The sequence below is a fragment of the Desmodus rotundus genome, chromosome 8 (assembly GCF_022682495.2).
Source record: "Desmodus rotundus isolate HL8 chromosome 8, HLdesRot8A.1, whole genome shotgun sequence".
NCBI lineage: Eukaryota > Metazoa > Chordata > Mammalia > Chiroptera > Phyllostomidae > Desmodus > Desmodus rotundus.
This window is the reverse complement of record NC_071394.1, coordinates 105,724,423-105,744,432: the sequence shown is the minus strand read 5'-3', so window position 1 is coordinate 105,744,432 and position 20,010 is coordinate 105,724,423. Positions and strand designations below refer to the sequence as shown.

The window sequence follows — 20,010 nt, the reverse complement described above, 5'->3', positions numbered from 1 at the left end:
TGGGAAATACAGTCTTGGGCCTCGTCAACGATCTCCAGACATTTCTGGAACGCACCAGGTGATGGCCTCAGGCAGCTCTGAGCGCCAAGCAGAACCTGTCCTTTATCCTCATGGCCAGCAGGACGTGATGGAAGGGAACACTTGGACTGTGGCTGCCTGGAAAGAGGGCCGCAGCAAAGATCTGCACCCAGAACTCCTCGGTTCCATAAGGAAGCCAAGGTCACAGGCATGAGTACCTCTTAAGAGTAGTTGCCCGGCTCGCCCTGCAGTCAACGAGGGGTATTTATTTCTGAGTGAGAGACACTGAGCTCCGAGGAGTGGATTGATGTTTGACCTTTAAAACGAAAGGGAACGTTGAGGTTCAGAGGCCCTAGAGTACTGGGGGCACAGGGCAGAAAGACAGCCCGCGGGTCTGGGCATTGATGGGATGGGAGGGCCAGTGAGCTGGCCGGGGTCTCTCCCAGCCCTAACCCCGTGTAGCTGGCAGGCCCAGGGCAAGTTGTTTCACTCTGTTGGGCTGCAGCCTTCTCATCCATCCAGTGAAAGAGTTAGATTCCAGAGATTCCAGAGAGTCCAATTAAAAGTCCCTTCCAGTTAAAGGACAATCATCTTGAAGTTAGAACAGCCCATTTCCTGGCAAGATGTTCCTGTTGCTGCCTGTGGCGGAGACAGGCCCCCTGAGGGTCAGACATGGAATGCCACGGATAGCCTTTCCTTTTGCTGTCGAAACATCGGAGGCAGAAACTAAATTTCTAAGTGTTCTGGTTATCTATCACTGCCAAGCCAACCACCCCAAAATAGGACTTAAAGAAGTAACAATTATTTTGTTCACAAATGCTAGGGTTGACCAGGCGCAGCTAGGCGGCTCTCACCTGGGGTCTCCTGTGGGATTGCAACCCAGCAGTGGCTGGGCCAGGGTCATCTCCCAGGCGTCTTCACTCTGACGTCTGACGCCTGGCTGTGGCCGGGACGGCGGGGACTCCTCAGGCCTCCCTCTCAGTCTCCAGGCCGCCTCTCCACACTCTGTCCACCTCTGTCTCATGGTGGCCTCGGGGGAGCTGGACTTCTGCGTGGGGCTGAAGGCCCCCAAGAGAAACCTGCAGAAGCTGTGTGACCCTTTCTACTCTGGCTTCTGAAGTCATGTGGTGTCACTTCTGCCTCATTCTCTTCATTGAGGAGGTCACAGAGGCCCACCCTAGGTTCAGCAGCAGGGGAGGCGGACTCCAGCGCTCGGTGAGAGGATAGTCAGAGGACCTGCAAATGCCATGCGTCCAGGGTGGCCAAGCTGCCGTCGTGCTTAGGGATGGGGGTGGCTTGGAAGGCACCTCAGACCCTTTGCTTATGTTTGTAGGGTTTGGAGGGGATGGAAAAAATAACTGACAGTAGAAGCCTTGGGGAGGGATGCTCTACGTAGAAGGAGGACATATTTCAAATTACAAGGAAAATGAGCCAGAACTCTGTTTATTTTTGGAAGGGAAATTGTACCCATGTAACAAATATGTCTTGTATGTGTGTAAGCAGTTTCAAAAGAAAAATTATACCATTGATTTAATTAAGCATTGGTGTGTGTGACACACCAGGATTGGGGAAGAGGAGAGAATTCAAGCAGAGATTTCCAGCCCTTTTACTGTACTACTACAAGTTCCTCCAAGCTACTTGTAAAATGACGTTAATTGGCTGGATTGTTAAAAGAATACCAAATGTGTCATATAGAACCCTGAAACAGAGATAGAAGAAAACAGGTAAGAGGGAAGAAGAGTGAAAAGACCAATAATAGAACATCAGTTCCCAAAGGATTGTGGGTCATCGCATTTGGTTGTACAGAGCAGCCTGCAGGGTGGGGGCTGAGAGCAGAGACTCTGGAGCGAGCCACGCTGCCAGGTTCTGGTCGCAGCTCACGGTCCCCCAGCGCCCCAGCGGTGTGAGGGCCTGCCGGGCCCTGTAGGTGCCTCTCTGTGCTGCTTCTCCATTGCAACAGGGAGCTAATGGCGGCACCTGCCTCGTCCCCTTGTTACCAGGATTGTGCCAGGTATGTAGGAAGCACTCAGTACACATTAGCCATTTCTCTCGTCACCAGCTCCCTCCTTGCCTTTGCCAGATGCAAATATCATGCCCAATATGGACTGTGGGCAACCGACCAAAGAAACAGAAGGAGAAGGGCCTTTTCTCCCCCTGGGTCCTGGGATCCTGTATGCATTGGAATTCTAGGTAGGAGGAGGCCTTCACAGACATCTGGACTCCCCTCAGCCTACGGGTTTCCACCCCCGCCCCCCACCACTTGTCCTTATTCCAACATGATTTAAAAGTCGGTTCCACATTTAAAGCACGTCAAGCTAGATTTTAGTTTTAGTCTCTCTTATATATTTGGAGGTAGAACCTCCAGAGGCCATTATGCAAATCAATGCAAATGACATGCAAAAAAGGACCTAGCCCCGGATTGTGGGGCACAGAGTGAGCAGGGCAGCACAAAGGGCCTGGGGTGAAAACTCGCATCTGTTGAGGGGTTGAAGGCCTGGCACGGCTACTGTGGCAGTGTGCTGCCCGTGCACTCCGAGGTTGACCTTTGGTGCAGAGGACGAGAGGTAAACCCTGGTCTGATTTCCACACTGAAGGTGACAGTGGAGGCTGAAGGTGTTTGGGCAGCACCACCCCTTGGTAGCAACTTGCATGATGCAAATGAAAGTTGCTCTGAAATAACAGCTGTGATCCAGACCATCTCCAGCCAGCCGTGTGTTCTTGGACAAGTGACTTCACGCCTCCCCTGGCCCCCTCTGTGAGGTGAGGGGTTGCGTTGAGCTACCCCTAGGGCCCTTGCACAGTGGCAGCTAAATGTCTTCCTCCAGGTGAAAACCCTCTGCAGCCAGGATGGCAGGACCGGTCCATTGTACCAAAGGGTTACTCTGAAATCTAAAGGAGAAATGGCTGAGAGGTCTTTAACAGTCCTCCCGGAGAGAAAAATACCTTCAGGGTGTGCAAAGGCAAGCAGACTTGCTCACACCGTATGTCTCACAGCCAGAGGGGCTCAGTCGTGCACCTCCTCGCTGGGAGGGTTCTAGCCCGGGGATGCTGCTGGTGGGAGAGTCAGGGCCATTTCTTCCCCTGCTTATTATAAAGCACCCTCTGCCTCCGGAGTGCTCAAAAGTTCTGGAGGCCGGGGTTGCCCCTGTCCTACCTGGGCCTGTCACTGGGGTCACTTGGGGGCTCTCTGAAAGTTTGTCACTGCCCTTTCCGCTGCCACAAGACCAAGGTACCCTTGGCCTCCAGCCCCTGGTTGTACCGAACACATCTGGTGCTCCACCCAGGAATTCTCTGGCCCTTACCTTTAACGCCAGCTACTGTGGCAGCCACCAGCTGGGGGCAGGTGTCACCAGAGGGCCGCTCTCTGACTCAGCTCCATGAGAGGAAGTGCCGTGGCAGGGACGCCCATGGAGCAGCCATGGGCCAGCGGGGATGGAAGCTGCCGGGTAAGTGCTCGTCTTACGTGGATGACTTGGGGTACATCGCTTGTCCCCTCAGACGTCCCCAGCGAATTTGCATTACCCAATCTAATCAGCTCATAACTCACCCTTGGATTGATTTTCCGTGTTTCACTCATCACAGCCCAGACCCCCATTGCTGTCCCCTCAGATCACTTCCCAAAATAAACTGCCACACACAAGCCCCTGTCTCCACCTCTCTTTGGGGTGGGGGGTGCAGGTCTCTAAGTCATCATCCAGGCTGCCATACAAAGTTCCCCAGATGGGGGGCTCCAACAATAGAAATTTGCTTTCTCACAGTTCTGTAAGCTAAAAGTCCAAGGTCAAGATGCTGACCGTATTGGTTTCTAATAAGGCCTCTCTCCTCGGCTTGCCGAGGCTGCCCGCTCACTGTGTCCTGCATGGGAATTTGAGGGCCCCTGGTGTGTCTGTGGGCCCTAACGTTGTTGTAGGATCCAGTCAGGTTGGACCAGGACCCACCGTCACGGCTTCATTTTGTCTTAATCGCCTCTTCAAAGGGTCTGGCTCCCAACACAGTCACACTCTGAGGTGCTTGGGGTCAGGGCTCCCACATATGCATCTGGGGTGCCCAGTCGGGTTCACAGTAATATTGAACCAAGGCACTCAGGCACCCAGGCACCAAACAGAGGCTTATAACAGAATGTCCGAGGTCTCAGTACCATTTCTTAGAGTGTCCCTGTGGTTTAAGCTGCAAGGGAGAGGCTGAATGACCTCGAGCTGGGCAGAGCCTAGCGGTGCCTTTCTTCTGTGGGTGCAGCTCCGCGCCCTCTTCTTCCTCCTTCTGTGGCATCGGAGATGTTCAGCCAGGAAAAGCATGCGTTTTGGATACAGCCTGGTTTCATATACTTCCCATACTGTGGGGCTCTGAATATGTTACTTAATCTCCCTGAGCCTCAATTTTCTACCCGTTCCCGTGTCTGGAAGGATTAAGTCAAGCGTGAAACAGTTTTTAGGGTTCATTTGAATAAGCAGAGCACACTGTTGATCTAGGGGCTGGATCACAAACGAAAGTTTAGAAAAAATAGGTTGTTTAGGGCAAATTGTCAGTCCTAGAGATCGTGGGTGCTAGTCTCTGTTGGATCTACTGTTCCTCAGCCTCCCTCCCACCCCCTAATTTACAAGTGCAGGGTGAGGGGGGCACCCGTCCAGAACCCCACCCCACCCCTGAGCTAGAGGCGGCCCCAGTAGTGATCGTGGGCCTTGCTTCAAAGGCATGCCAGGAGATGGTCGCCCCCTCTCTGCTTCCTGGAAGCTCACCAGGGCCCCTGCCTTCCCCTGTGAGCAGTTTTGCTGACTGCCCCAGACTCCCAGGAGTCACCCCCAGGGCCCCAGCTCTGGCCATCAGTCCTGCTGGACCGTGGTGGGGGAGGGAGGCTCCGAGAGAGTGACCAGAGACAGATCTCTGCTGTGCCGTAGCCGGGGCGGCAGCAGGGCTGAAGGAAGGGCGTGCGAGTGACCACGGCCAGGCTCCTGCGAGCAAGCAGGAGTTCCCGGTCAGAGCCAGGTGCTGGGGGCCGCTCCTCGGCAGGGCAGGGCGCACCGGCTCTCTCCAGGCCCTGTGCTGCACAGGGGTGGCCAGTCTTCCAGTCTATAGTCCGAACAGATCCCGTGTCTCCCATGTACGTGAGGTATTTGAAAGACAGGCACCGGCTGTTGTGATTAATAAAGTCCACACATATGTAGAATTGTTTTTAAGTTTGGTTTTTTCCTTCTGCATTTTATCAATGAGCTAAAAGCATACTACTGACCTTTGGGCAAAATCCATGACTTTCTTTTAGTGCTCGAAAGGGCTTCTTCTATGCAAAAGACCTGGGCGTCGGCAGTGGTTCCCCAGCGTTCAGCGCCATAGGGACAGCAGTGAGCACAGATGACAGCACTGGCCTCACTGGGACACCTCCTCCGGGCTCTGCTCCGTGCCTCACAGGCGCCTGGTCTGGTCGCCCTCCTCTGGACCCCTGTCTCCTGTGTGTGTCAGTCTCCAATGGCACTGGGGCATCTCTGCCTAGTTGTAGGATTGTTTGTGGATTTGTGCGAGCGAGCTCAGGGACAGAGACTGCCCTGTCATTTTTGGGTCCTGCAGGGTCCAAGAGAGGGCAGTCCCTCCTTAATTGGTGGGTAGGCATCAATGAACAGAGGTCTGTTTGTACCTTTGAGAAAAGACATGGGGCTGGCCAGCTCTGCCCACCTAAGTCTTCCTCATCTGATGCAGGGCGGCTCACACAGAGCTGCCAGCTTCCCTCCGATCAAGCTGGCCTTGACCCCACCCTGCCTGAGGAGAGCCAGCACGCACTCAGAGACCACAGCCTACCTCCCACTCTCAGCCCCAGCCTGTTTGGAGAAGCTGCCTCAGGCAGAGGGCTGGTGGCATTTGGGAAAGCCTGGGCCTGGCCGCTTTACTGGCTCCAGTTTCCAGGGGCTGGGTTATCCTCCCAGCAGAGCTGGTGGGCACCTACCTAACAGACCTGCCGAACTCCACGATTCTGCGTCTGATGCGGGCAGGGCAGCAGCGCGGACCTCAGGAGTGCTCCCGATGTTCCCCTGAGTTCCTGCACTTCACAGGCTCTCGGGGTAGGGAGGCCCAGGCGCCGAGCCGCTCCCCGGGTGCTCACCTCTTCTTCCTGTCTCCCTCTCAGGCATCCTCCTGATCTTGGCCCTGACCGAAGCACCGGTATTTGCTGCCCAGGAACCATCTCCCAGGGAGTCCCTTCAGGTCCTGCCTTCAGGCACCACGGTGACAGCACTGTTCAGCTCTGCCAGGCTCTCATCCGAGACAGCTGCCCCCACCTCCGTGATGACACCGAGCCCCCGTCCTGATGGGTCCTTCTCACAGGCTGAAGCCCCCGTGGCAACAACAACACCCTTTCCAGACGGACACCCTCCTACAAACACCTTCTCCACCATTTTGGCGACAGCAGCCACCCGTCATGCAGAAGGCCCCCCAACCACAGGGCCCCTTCCTGCTGCCATGGCAACCACATCCTCCCACTCAGAGGGCCACCCCCTGGGGGAGGCTGGGCCCACCATCCTGCTGACAAAGCCGACTGGAGCCACCAGCTACCCGGCCACCACACCCCCCCGGGCCAGCACCCGCAGGCCCCCCAGGCCCCCAGGCTCTTCCCGAAAGGGGGCTGGTAGTTCTTCACGCTCTGTCCTGCCTGCACTCAGTGGTCACTCTGGAAGAAAGGAAGGCCAGCGGGGAAGAAACCAGAGCTCCACACATCTGGGGCAGAAGCAGTCCCTGGGGAAAATCTTTCACTTCTACAAAGGCAACTTCACAGGCTCGGTGGAGCCCGAGCCCCCCAGCCTCACCCCGCGGAGCCCACTCTGGGATTTCTCCTCCTCGACACAGACCCAGGCAGCAGCCACAACCAGGGCTCCTGGCAGGACCTCGTGGGCACCAAGCATTGCCCCCTCGGTGCGCACAGAAGACAAGCCTGGCCTTAGCAGAGCAGACCAGGGGGGTGGCCCCACCTTCACCAGCCAAGGGGGGGCGCCAGGTGCCACAGCAGCCTCAGGTGCCCCTGCCAGTCCACAACCTGCCCCAGTGCCTTCTCAGCGCCCCCGTGCTGACCCACCCAGCAGCACCGGCCACAATGACTCCTGGCTGGCTGTCACCCCTGGAACCAACAGACCTCTGTCTGCCAGCTCTGGGGCCTTCACAGCCGCCACGGGGCCCACCCAGGCTGCCTTTGATGCCAGTGTCTCAGCCCCGTCCGAGGGCATTCCTCAGGGAGCATCCTCCACAACATCCTCAGCCCCGCAGGCCCCGGCCCACCCCCCCGGGGCCTCAGAAAGCACTGTTTCCCAAACCGAGGAGGAGGCTGTGGCCACCCCCACCGTGACCAACAGGGTACCCAGTCCTCTCTCCACAGTGGTGTCCACGGCCACAGGGAACTTCCTCAACCGCCTGGTCCCTGCAGGCACCTGGAAGCCTGGAACAGCAGGGAACATCTCCCATGTGGCTGAAGGGAACAAACCCCAGCACAGAGCCACCATCTGCCTGAGCAAGATGGACATCGCCTGGGTGATCCTGGCCATCAGTGTGCCCATCTCCTCCTGCTGTAAGTGCCCGCCCTCTCCCACACCTCCCTCCCCTCCTTGCTCTCCCTCCACCACGTCAATTTGTCCATCCCCAGAATCCCATTGCCCCAGAGTTGGAAAGCCCCCACCGAGTGGGCTGCAAAACTTTTCAGAATCCCAGGGCACAAGGTGGCAGAACAAACACCAGGGCTTATCCCAGCCCTGGTCCTCGGCCTGGCCAGGCCACAGCTCGGATGCCCACTGGCCATGACAGCACAGCTCCTAGAGCCGGGGTGGCCCACACAGGCAGTCCAGTTCACCCCTGCCTTTCGCAGGAAGAAATACCAAGCTGGAGAGGCAACGTGGCTCACTCAAGACCCCAGAGTGGGTGAGGGCAGGCTGGGATGAGAGCCCACAGCACCTGTCTTCCAGCACAGCGCACTAGTCATGACATCACCCTGCCCTCAAGGTCGCCTGCTAATGCTGCAGTGACAGGGCAGCCAGGCCCCGGGGGGAGTCGGCAGGCTGACAGCAGAGCCCTCGCCTTCCTCCCCTGCATCACTCCCATCTCCCTTCCTGTCTTCCTCTCCTCCCTCCCTTCCCCAAGAAGGAAAAGGAGATGAAGCTTTGATCCTGCAGGAACTTCTATCAGCCTTGGCAAAACACAGTTCTTGCACCTAAATCGAGGCTTCAGAGCTACCTATGAATTTAGCTGCCTTGTCCCTCCCTGTCCACCTGGGTGGTGTGAGCTGCACGCAGTGGGGACCTCATCTCTGTCTTTTGCTGCCACTGGTATTGGTGAAGAAGGGCTTTCCCCAGGTGACCAGCACCTCCTTGCTGCTGCCTGTCACTCCTTTAATGAGGAGTCGGAAGGCTGGCTCCCTGATGTCTGCATAAAGAACCTGACGTAATCCCTCAGCACCTTAGGGCGCCCTTTATGTCTTGCCCAGGTACCTGGCCCTAGACTCTTAGAATGTCCCTGATAACCTCAAAGGAACCCTCACTGATCTCAGCCCCAGCCCACCCCCACACAGTTACCACCCAGCCTCCCTCTGAAGCTGTGCTCCTCACTCCCTGGACAGCCCACCCTCCCTCCCATGGTTACCCAGCTCTCCTGGGGGCCTGACATCGGCCTCCTTGTAAGTTTCCTGCTCTGGTCCCAAGCCGTGCCCTCCAAAGAAGCTACGCAAAACCGCTCAGTCTACCAGCCCCTGAGAGGTTTGCAGTGGCTGTCTCACGGTCAGCCTCCTCTTTTTCCAAGCTGCTCGTCCCCGTGCCTGCGGGTCTCTTCACAGGGCTGCATGGCGCTGGCCTGCCCCCTGCCCCCGCCCCTCTGGGTGGTCTCCAGTTTACCCTTGCTCCCGGAAGGGAGAGGACAGCACTGCACATGCCGGGCCCGTCGGCCCCATGCAGGCTGCTGGCGTCGGCTTTGTCCGCTGTACTGACTGTCGTGTCCCACCACGGCTCACCCAGTTCTCTAGAGGGACGACGCCCAGAAACATTACAGGTCGTTTGAACATCAGGGCAGGAGGTGCGTGCCTTTGATGTGAACGTGGTCTCTGCTTGGCATTGTGGGAGCAAGACCTTGTTAATCTGGATTCTGGATCCTTTCCAGGAGCCACCTCTCCCAGCATTCTCTCTCCCAGTGGAGAAGCAGTGCAGACCTTCCACGTCGGGGGTGGCAGCCTGCTTCTGCTCGGGGACCCAGTTCAAGGGCAAGTGCAAACGTTTGCAGACTGCCTCTTTTCTTGTTTCATTAGGCAGCTTTGTTGTCTCTCCTGGAAACACACCCGTGTGCTTAAAAGTGTGGCTGCCCACTTCTAAAGCAGAAGAATGATAATGAGAAAATATTGCACTATTAGCCAATAAATAATTGATAATGGTCGTATTGGAGAAGTGACCACATGACAGACAGCGTTCTAACTTTCCATTCTTTGTAAGTGTCTAGAGGCTCTCATTCACAAAGTGAGTTCCCATGATTTTTAATCATTCCATCCTTAAAACAGACTAGCCAGAGGAGAAAATAAAGACAGAAACAAGTAAATACACCATGCAAGGAACATACCTTAAAGGTGGGGAGTAAGTCACCAGGTAAAGTGACTTGTCCAGGGCCCCAGTCACAGAAGAGTCAGCCCAGATCTGGTGGTAGGATCTGTCTGATTCAGCACAGTTCCTCCTGAGTGCCCACTGTGTGCCAGGGACTGTGCCAAGCACCAGGGAATCAGAGACTGTGATGCGGCTCCCCCTCTCCCAGAGTCCTCTGCCAGCCTGGGCTTCCTCTTCCTCTGGCCTGGACGGCACAGAGTATATCTAGCCTTTGCCCCCTACAGGCCACACCTGGGTTTTGCAATTCTAAAAACACCACTCCAGCCCTTTTGCTGCATGTGAGTGTGAGATCAGGTCAGACCTTCCTGCAAAGCCAGAAAACCCACAGGCTGCCTAAGCCATGCGCGATAATGTCAGCCGGGACCAAAGCAAGGACTGAGCCTGGGCCTGCATCTGCATAACGCTTCTGGCAGTGACGGCCTTCGTGAAGGATGATATAAACCTTTGCTCAAAGCGGACTCTTGCAGCCCCTGGGAACCTCAGATGCTCTTTGGCGTCTGTCCTGCATTTCCACCCTCCTCAGGCCCCGAGGCTTCTGCCTCAGCCCTGGCTGCCTCCGCACACAGCTCCCTGTCCTCGTGGTGGCCCCAACCTCTGTAGGGCCGTCATTAACCCTGTGATGGCCCAGAGGGAGGAACATGGAGACAATACTCGTCCAGCTGCAGAACACTGTGCGCTTCCAAAGCTCGGGAGCGAGTACCCAGTCTGTTTTCAGAGCTCTGCCCCACTCTGGTTCTCAGGGGAGCAGACAGACCTCTTCCAGGTCTAAGGGCCCCCAGTCACACCTTCTCGGCAGTGACCTGTATCCTAAAGCCCACTCTGCAGCCCTCAAAGAAGGGCCTCCTCCTTTGCCATTTTGCCAGAGAGTTTGGCCAGTCCAGATGGTAGCAAAGTACATGCATGGATTTTCTCACACGTGGCTTTTCAGACGGGCCCTGGCCCTGCTTTTCTCCATCCGCCAGAAGCCAGACCTCAGATGGCCAGGACTGCGGGCAGCCAGGTGCTCTGGTAGAAGCAGGGGGTGGTCATAGCAAATCTCAGGCCTGCCCAGATAGGGATCATCGATTCCACCTGCCCTTCCAGGTCGTGATCCCCGCCTAGCGGCCGGAGGGCAGATGTGCCAGGATGGAGGAATGCTTTGTCTCTGGAGCCCGGCCTGGGACAGCCATACAGGGTTTCGGAAGGCTGAGAGGCGAAATGGATTGGATCAAGCCACTTTTGGCTGGGGCAGGGGAGCCATGTGGCTCCTGAGCTGGTCTCTGCTGCCACCATCAGGATGCTCAAAGCCCCCCGCCTCCCGCCGGAGTGTCTGGGCCTGTCCTGGAATTGCTGACGCCCCCTCTGTGCCCTGGGCTCCCCCCAGACGGTCAGCTGTGTCTGCACCAGGCTCCCAGGCCACAGCCAGTCTTGAGAATGTCTTCTCCCAGCCTCCCTGGGAACACAGGGGGCTTTATGGAAGGTGAGAGCGGGAAACCGGGCCAGTGCGCCTGCTTTTCCTCAGCAGTCCATGTGGAAGCAGACCAGCCGAGCGGCTCCTATGAGGGGCCTTGTGCACCTCGCCCGGAGTGGCAGCCTTCCTTCCGCTCGGGTGGCGAACGTCACCGGTGTGTCAGTGCGGCATTCCGAGAGACACCACATCCGAGTGCACAGCGCGGCTCTCGGCTCCGTCAGCTGCTCTGTGAATGGCAGTCAAATCTGTGTTCCATTTACTCACAGGCCCAAAGTGACTGTAACTGTCTGAGAAAGCCTGGGTCAGAATTACTCTTTCAGTGAGCAAAGTAGAAGAGAGCGGGACCAGAAGGAAGTGTAAACCAAAGGATCGTCTCCCTGGAGCTATGAAACCATTGAAGGAGGGGCAGGGAGCAGCCTTAGGACAAGGCAGGGCTGTCCAGCATGGGCCACCTCAGCTGGACCACGGTCATTCATGCCCAGGCTCTCAGGGCTCTTCCCTGTGCTTCCCAACCAGTGCCCCGTCGGGGGGACCTTGGGCTTCTTCAGGCACGTTCCCACCAGCCAGGATGGGGAGTCAGAGAGTAGATCCCCAGATTCGGTTCCCCCAGGCCCATGGCCTGGTGCCCAGCCTGGCCTCCTTCCGTACGGAGCCCCCCACCCCCAACCTCTTCCCTCAGCCTCCGAGGAGGGCAATGCTTGCCCACAGCCTGGCTCACCCCTCGGTTTGCCACTCCTGACCCACCCTTCCCTCGAGGGTCTCAGGTCTCTCGTGAACAAAATGAAGGGGCCACCTGGAAAAATGTCAGGGCTCCCTGTCCTCACTAGCTTTTCTTCATTTTCAACCTGCATGGGTCGCCAGAGAGGAAGCCTGGTGTAACAGGAAGGCTTGGCTTGGGGACCAAACACACCTGGATGTCATGCCAGCACTGGATTACAGCCTGAGAGACTCAGACGAGTTACTTAACCATCGATCCAATGCCTTCTCACCTGTAGGGATAGGGCCAGTGTTCACTGTGTGTGTTCGGGCCCTTCAGGAGGTGGACACCGAGACAGGGTTAGGCCTGCGGGAGGTTTACTAGGGAAACCCCTGGGATAAGCGTGAAGGAAGGGGCTGGAGAGGGCAGAGAGCCTCCGGCTGCAGTGCAGGCCTGACGCCTGTGAAAGCAGAGGGGAAGGAAGGAGCACTGGGCAGGAAGAGTCTTGGACTGCAGCGCAGCTTTAAGGAGGTTTCTAATGGGCCATCAGGGGCGCCCCGTGTCCTGCAGGAGCAGAGCTGCACCGGTGCCCCTGCTACCATCAGTCACACCCGAGAGCAGCCCGGGATGCATGGCCTTGGCCCAGACACCGTGCTGGGTCCAGAGGGCAGCAGCCGGGGCTGTCCCTGAGCCATGCTCCCCACGGCAGGAGGTCGGTCTCAGCAAAGCATCTTCGTGGCTGCAGCACCCACTCTGAAGCCCTACTTGAGCGCCAGAGACGATGCGGTGGAGAAAGCGCTCAGTAACTGGCAGTGGTCGTGTAGCCATTGTCATTATCCGTCTTCCTGTTGTGAGCGTTTGCTGTGCGTGCTCCGTAGGCCACGGAGAGAGTGCTTTCAGCAGGTGTTTGGAAAGGTTGAATCCTCGGGGAGCCTGGAGGATTTTATTTCCATTTCCTGTCACACAGTGAGTCAACCCCTGGCGTCATGGCTCTCCCAGAAATGTCCGCACGGGCCCCAGGGTTCCATCTTCGACTCAGTGGCCCTCCTCCTTCCTGCCACACATCTGACAGGTTATGGATGGGTCCCCAAGGACATGCCTAGGAAACCGAGAGAACTTGCTTAATTCTCACTCGTGTTTTAAAACTTGAGGGAACAGAGATGTCCTTGACCCCCAGTGGAGTCTTGGCAGCTGTCGCCTTTAGAGAAACAGAGCAGTTAAAGCTCTTAACTGAATGAGAACGGGCGGAGCGGGGAGGGGGGGGGGCGGCTCACACCTTGTGTTTGCCTGAGCTGTGCAGCTGACAAAGTGCCTCGTGTTGACTAAGGCGCGTTCCCTCCAGTGTTCTGGACAACATGGGAGAGCAAGCGTGATCCCGAGGGTCACAGACACTGGGTCCAAGTTCCAGGAATTAGCTGAGTGAGCAGGATCGGTTTTCTTAACATCCACAAGCCTCTCCTGGAAATGGGAAGAGTCACAGTACCTGGCTCAGACGGTCCCTTCCCGGGTTAAATTAGACTGTGAGACACCAAGGTTGGCGCCGGGAGTATGTCAGAGACTGTAAGTCTGAACGGTACTTTTCTTTCTTGGATGGAAGGTCAGGTCACTGAAATAAGGAAAGTTCTAAGCCACAGGTGGAGCCTTGGCCTGGCACCACCCAACAGTCATGTGGCCCGGTTCTTCTTTCTAGGTCTGTCTTGTGGGAGATGCTGGGAGGAGAAAAAGACCCTCATTAATTAAGTACCTATCATGCATCAGCGCACTAAGCATTTTGCTTTTTCAGGCTAACTTTTCTTACACGCCTGTGAAGACCATAGTAATCAGCTTGATGAAGTGACTTACCTAGTGTAACACGTGGCAGAGGTGGACTTGAACCCAGGTCTTTTGGACTCCAAGCCCCTGCTCTTTCTGTGGCCAGGCAGGCTTCTAGTATGTCAGTGAAGTGGCCCTGGAGAGGCACTGGGAACTTCTGGGAGAAATGCAGTCAGGGAGAAAGAGCTAGGAACGGAACTCCCTGTTCCAACCCTCAGGCCATCCCACGAGAGTGCCGGCCCTTCCCACAGGATCCTGGTCCTGCGTCCTAAACAGACCCAGAACTGGGAGCCAGGGCAGAGTGGACTTAGAGGGAGCACAGGGTGTCTAAGCCCTTCTTTGTGGCTGCTGTTTCGCCAGCTCGAACTCCCCAGGGTATTTCTCTACCACAGTTCCAGGCGCAGGGTGGAAAGGTAGTGATAGTGAAGAATAAAGACACCAAAAATGGGGAGACGGGACCTGGGGACTTGGGCCAGCCTTGGCATTCACACCCGTGACCAGTGGTGAGTCAACCAGGTGCTTTGGACCGCAGTCTTCGCATCTGCGGAGTGAGGAGGTGCCCTAACTTAGCAGCTTTTCGGGCTGGGCTCCTCAGCTGCCCCACCCCCATCCCCTTTACCAGTGAAGGAAGGACTCTTCGGAAGGAAGGGAAGAAAGAAAGGGAGACTCCAAAAATTTGAAAAAGTCTATTACCAGGCAGTCTAAAATTCCTTATAGCTCAAATGCTCAGAAATTTCCTTTATATATTTTTAAACTTTTTAAGGAGACCTGGAAGAACAGTGAGCAAATTAGAAGTCTTGATCAAAGCACATTGGATGAAATGGAAACTTGCCAGGTCTCTTGATTTTGTCTGGAGGAAGCCCTCTCAGGCGGAGACGCCCGCTGGAAAGAGAGCCGCAGAATTCCTCCTTCAGGGAGAGTCCCTCCCTCAGAGGCCTGGGGTGTAGGCCCCGAAGTCTCAGCCTGTGTGGGGCCAGCTTTTGCAGCCACCTCACACCTAGCAGACACAGGCCCCTGGTGCTAGCCACACATGCTGCTGTGGACAAGGGTGGCCCTCTGCTGCCCTCTGGTGGCCACTGCCATCAGGGCGCCAGCCTCTGGACAGCGCAGCTCTCCCCAGTACAGGTGGGTGGCACATCCAGGGTGTTGGATGCCACCCTGCCCACCCCTGGTCTGGCGTTTCAGCCACCTTACAGGCTCTGGTGGTGGTAGCCTGGACAGGAGACGCCCAGTCTTCAGTTACTGGCTTCTCCTCAAGACGTATCCTGTCACCCTTGTCACTGCATCCCCTGCTCCACTGCATGAGCCTGGACGGGCCTTCCCCGTTGGCCCAAGTCACTCTGTCCACACCTGGTTCATCAGCAACATCCAGACGCGTGCCTTCCTCCCTGGGGCCCCACGAGTCTCCAAGGTGAAACAGGTCGCACGGCAAGCTGTGTAGAGCCCCGGATCGGGCCCCTCTGGGCTGGCGGGCTGCTGCCTCGGCCTTCAGCACGTCGGTGCGAGGCAGAACCGTGGAGGGTTAGCAACACAGACTTTGGAGTCCAGATGATGTCGGGGTTTGCTCTCAGCCAAGTCGCTTCTTGTCTCTGAGCTCAGTTTTCCTGTCTGTAAAATGGGTACCCTAATAGTATTGACCTTATGGAGTGAAGTCGGGGATTAAATGAATTAATATTTATAAAGTGCTTGGAACCCTGCCTGGCACATACACCACATAACTGTCAGGGGCTTTTTTTTTTATGATGGTGATACTGATGATGATGCCAGAGCAGCTTTTGAATCAGGCCCGAGACCTCTGCCCAGGATTCTGCTCTGTGACCCTCTGCCATCCAGGCTGAATGTGAGAACCAGGACTCACTGGGCTCTGCCCCTCTTTCTGCCACCGACCGCTCATCAATCCAGCAGAGCCCCTCAGCACACTGCCATTCTCTGCAGCCAAGCCCCCATCCCATCGAATGAGCACGGCCTTGCCTTGGAGCAGACGCCAGGAGAGGCACTGCTCTGTGCTACCCACAGATCACTGAAACCACGTCAGAGCCTCTTGCCCCCAGCCCTGTGGACACAGCCCCTGAACTCCACTCTGGCCTCATCTACCTCACTCCTGCACACTCGCCCCCTCTAGCCATGCCGCTCTTTCCTCACACACAGCAAGCTTGTCCCCACCTTGGGCCCTCTGCACGTGCTGCGTCCTCCACCTGGAGCACACTGCCCTGCTTCTGCGCAAGACTAGCTCCTCCCCACTCTGTTCTTAGGTCCAAGGTCACCTTCTCAGAGAAGCCTTTTGTGATGGCTCTAAAACACTGTCTCCCCCAACTCACCTCCATCTCCATTGTCTCTCCCACTTCACACTGTTTTACTTTCCCTGAACAGTTACCACCAGCTGAACTTACCTTCTTTATTCATTGTGTCTGTTAGGGACATACTGTCTGACCCCTCACCCCCGCACCCCCTCCCAGACACACACTAAAAGGGAAGCTTATGGAGGCGGGGCACACTTGTCTTTCTTTCACCCCAGCGCCTGGCTCAAGGCACTCAGCATATATAGGTATCTGTTGAACAAACAAACAAGCAAATGAATGAAGGGGGTAAGTGGCCGAATGTATGACATCCCCGCTGCTCCTGGAGACCGGCATCTGTCGCTCAGGAATGCGGGCTCCTTGCCGGTCGCCTCCCTGCCCCCTCTAACTTGGGCTCTCTCCACAGCTGTCTTGCTGACGGTGTGCTGCCTGAGGAGGAAGAAGAAGACGGCCAACCCGGAGAACAACCTGAGCTACTGGAACAACGCCATCACCATGGACTACTTCAACAAGCACGCGGTGGAGTTACCTAGGGAGATCCAGTCCCTCGAAACCTCCGAGGTAACGAGCTCCAAACCAGGGCTGCCCCCTGGAAGGGCTGGCCCCGCTGCCCGCCGGGAAAATCAGGCTCCAAAGAGAGCAGGGGAGCGTCTGCTCACCTCCCTAAGAACCAGCAGCAGAGCACCCAGGAGGCCGCAGGCCCCACCCAGCCCAACCGAATCAGGATCTGCATTTTAGCAAGAATCCCCGGGGATCTATATGCAGGTTAAAGTTTTGGAATCACTGTTCTTGGGACTTTGAGTTTCCAGGAACAAGTCGACAAATACTCCCTGAGGACCTGTTTTGTGGCAGGCACCCTGGGGACTATGAGGGTGAGAGCTTGTTCTCGGGGGCCCGGGTTCCAGGATGGGGTTGGGGTGTCGTTCAGAACCAAAACAAACTAGGGGAGATCCATGGAGAGTTACAGAGAGCTGTGGGAACCCAGAGGAAAGTCTTCACAGTGGAGGTGCCAGGAAGGATAAATGGATCTCACAGGTATTCCAGCAAAGATGGGGATGTGTGTTAGATGTGGCCGAAGGAAGCGTTTGCCCGAAACTCCTGGCTGACCGGTGAGAGAGCTGAGCTTCGCACCCAGGTCCCTTTGGCCTCAGAGTCTGTGCTCTTCACTCACAGGGAAGGTGGGCGGCGGCCAGGGTGAGGCAGGAGTGGTAGGTGGACGGGGCACAGCCTCGAACGCGGTTGAATGGGCTTGCGTCTTGGCAGCCGAGGCTCACTGAAAGTTTCGAGCTTTGTGTGACCAGGTTTTAGGGAGATTGTGCTGATGGCCTGGTGAAGGCACTCTGTTCGTGATCGGTGAGTGGGTAGGAAGGGTGGTTCAACAGATGGATGAATGGATGGGCGGACAGCCAGACCCACTAGAAACAAGCAGAGCTACTGGGATGCGACTGAGGAGCAGGATGGCGGGGATCTGAGGAAAGGTGATGAGAGCTGAGAAGCATTGTCCTGGGCATACACTCCCTTCCTCCCCTGCAGATTTCTTCCCGCAGCAGCCAGGCTGAGCTTTTATAAACACACACGTGATCATGCCAGTCCCATGCTCAGAACCCTTCAGTAGCTTCCTGTTGCTCTGAAAGGTGAGGTTTCCACAGGGCCTACGAGGGGCACCCAGCCCCCGGCCCGACTTCCCAGCCTCGTGCCATCCCCCCACCCCTCTCATTGCTAAGGCACACTGGACCTCTCCTCAGCCTTGACAGCATCAAGTTACGTCCACCCAGGGCTGCGCGTGAGCGGTTCCCTCTCCCAGAATGTCTTCTGAGCCCCCCTAGCACTTGTCTCCTGCCCGTGATTCAGGCCCAGTCTGAGCATCACCTCCTCAGGGAGGCCTTCCCTGATTTGCCAGGCTGGGCTTGGCTCCCCTGTCCGTGTGGCCCCAGCTCTGTATGCTTTTCCATCACTACAGGTAGCAGGGTCATAACTGTATCTCTCTCCCCTACCAGGATAGCTGTTTGCCTCCACACTGCTAAGCCCCTGGTCGTCCTGAGCATCCTCTTAGCTGAACTGCCAGCAGCATCAGCACCATCACTTCCTCCTCAAAACGATTCCCTGCTGTCCTCTGGGCCCCACCCTGTCCTGGCTCCCCGCCACCTCCCTGGCTCCCAGCAGCTGCCCTCTGATCTGCAGCACTGGTTCCTTGTCTTCTCCCAGCCTCTAGTCACCTCTCACTGCTTCTCTCTCTGCTTTGTTTCACAACTTAAATGCCATCTCTGCCCTCTGGGCTACCAGTTCCTATCACAAGGACCTCCACCCCCGCCCAAACTCCAGACTCACAAACCCAGCTCCTGCGCACTTGTTGAACAGGGGACTCTTGGCTTCCCCGCCCTGCCCCACCCAAACTCCCGGAAGCTCACAGCCAGTGCCCATCCTCCCACGCCCACATCCAGTTGGTCCTCCCCACGCACTTGTTACCACCTGCACTGCCGCCCCTCGCCCAGGCTGCCGTCATCCTCCCAATCCCGGACTGTGGCAGCGGCTTCTGAGTGTGGGACTCCCCACTGCCGTCTCGCATCCCACCGTCTGTCTCCCACCCAGTAGCCAGGTGATCTCTGCCAGGCAGGCCCTCATGTCAGCTGTGGCTCCCAGCCCTCGAATGGCTCCTCCACCGGTGGACCTCTGCCTACCTCCATGAGTCCCTCCTGCTAGACTTCCCCGTTGATCAGATACGTGAGCCACACCGACCTTTTTGCTCTTCTCCAAAGCAGTGAGCTTGCCCCACCTTGGAGCTTTGCTCTTGTGTGGATCTGAATTGCTCTGATCTGAAATGCTCTGCTCCCAGCTGCCTCCTCCCCTCACTTCCTGCCGGTCTCCGTTCCAATGTCACCTCCTCAGGGAGGCCTTCCCTGACTGCTCTACACAGATTAGAAGCCCACACTCCACCGCCATAGTTCTCTACTCCCTTCCCTGCCTGATTTTCCTTCAGAGCACTCCTCACCGCCTGCCAGTGCATCATTCCCTGGGTCAGCTGGTTTGTTGTCTGTCTCCCCTGCGGGAATATTAGCTGCCTGAGGGCAGGAGCCTGGTCTGTTCCACCCATGGCTCTGTCGCCGGCCCCTAGAGCAGGGCCCAGCACGTGGCAGGTGCTCAGTAAATGCTTGTCACGTGAATAAACCACAGGTTTTGGTCACGCTTCACCCACCCTTCCCCCAGCCCAAAGTGATGCTCCGTAAAAAATTTTAACTCAAGGACAGAGGGATGGGCTTCATGAAGGCACTGACCTTGACCTTGAGCATGGCCAGTGCACATCCTGTGGGGCCAAGGCGAGCCTGAGGACTGTTGTAGTGGGTGAAGATGGGGAACTAGGCGGAGGGGCCGGCCCCACTTTGGGTGTGGGCTGCAAACCCCTGAAACTCTACATTTCTCACATTCCGTTTGCAAAATCAATAAATAAAAGCCAAAGCCAGAGAACAGTGCTTATGAGTGCCCTGCAGAAAGGGCCAGATGGGCTCCCAGCCCAGAGCTCCAGGGCCTCCACTCAGGGACAAAGCCTGAGGCTCTGGCAGAGACTGGCCACAAGCTCAGGGTCAGGGTTAAGAGCACAAAGCCCGGCTGGGCCTCAGAGTGGATTCGATCGCCTCCCTCCCAGCAGGGCTGCTCCCCGCATCTGCTTTATTTAGAGGGATCCACAGTTTCTCCAACTCTCCGGGCACATGTACGCACCACAGACCACCCCCAGAGTGACCACACAGCCACAGGGCTCAGTCCGCTGCTTTCCGCGGCCTCAGGACGTGCACTCGCCGCCCGCCATCCGGCCGCCACCCGTGGAGATGGCCAGGCGCTGTGTCTGAGCAGGTTCTCGGGCGCTGGCTCCCTTTCCGGGTGGGTGAAAAGCAGCAAACACAAGGCTGGGCCGCGCGGGCGAAACCGTGATGCCAAAAAGGTGCCTGGAAACGTTTCCGTGCTTCCTTTCCCTCTTCCTTCCCTGCCTCTTTCTTACCTTAGCTGTCTCCTAAATAACTTTCTCTTTTTCACGAAGTGAGCAGTCCCCACTGGTTCCCCTGGGTGAACACCTGCTGTGTGAGAAATTAAAATGAAAAGCCAGATCCCAGCCTCCCAAGTCCCCCCCCCCACAGCTCA

General features: G+C 56.7%; 1 protein-coding gene across 8 annotated transcripts in view; it reads left to right on the top strand.

The window, feature by feature from the left end:
* The window catches only part of TMEM108 (transmembrane protein 108), a 295,171-nt gene that overhangs the window by 272,153 nt on the left and 3,008 nt on the right, over positions 1-20,010 (top strand). For all 8 annotated transcript variants that reach the window (XM_053930238.1, XM_045200103.2, XM_045200105.2 and 5 more), the window contains 2 exons: positions 6,131-7,558; positions 16,286-16,440. In XM_053930238.1, the coding sequence (XP_053786213.1) occupies positions 6,131-7,558; positions 16,286-16,440 (1,583 nt within the window). The remainder of the gene's footprint in view (positions 1-6,130; positions 7,559-16,285; positions 16,441-20,010) is intronic.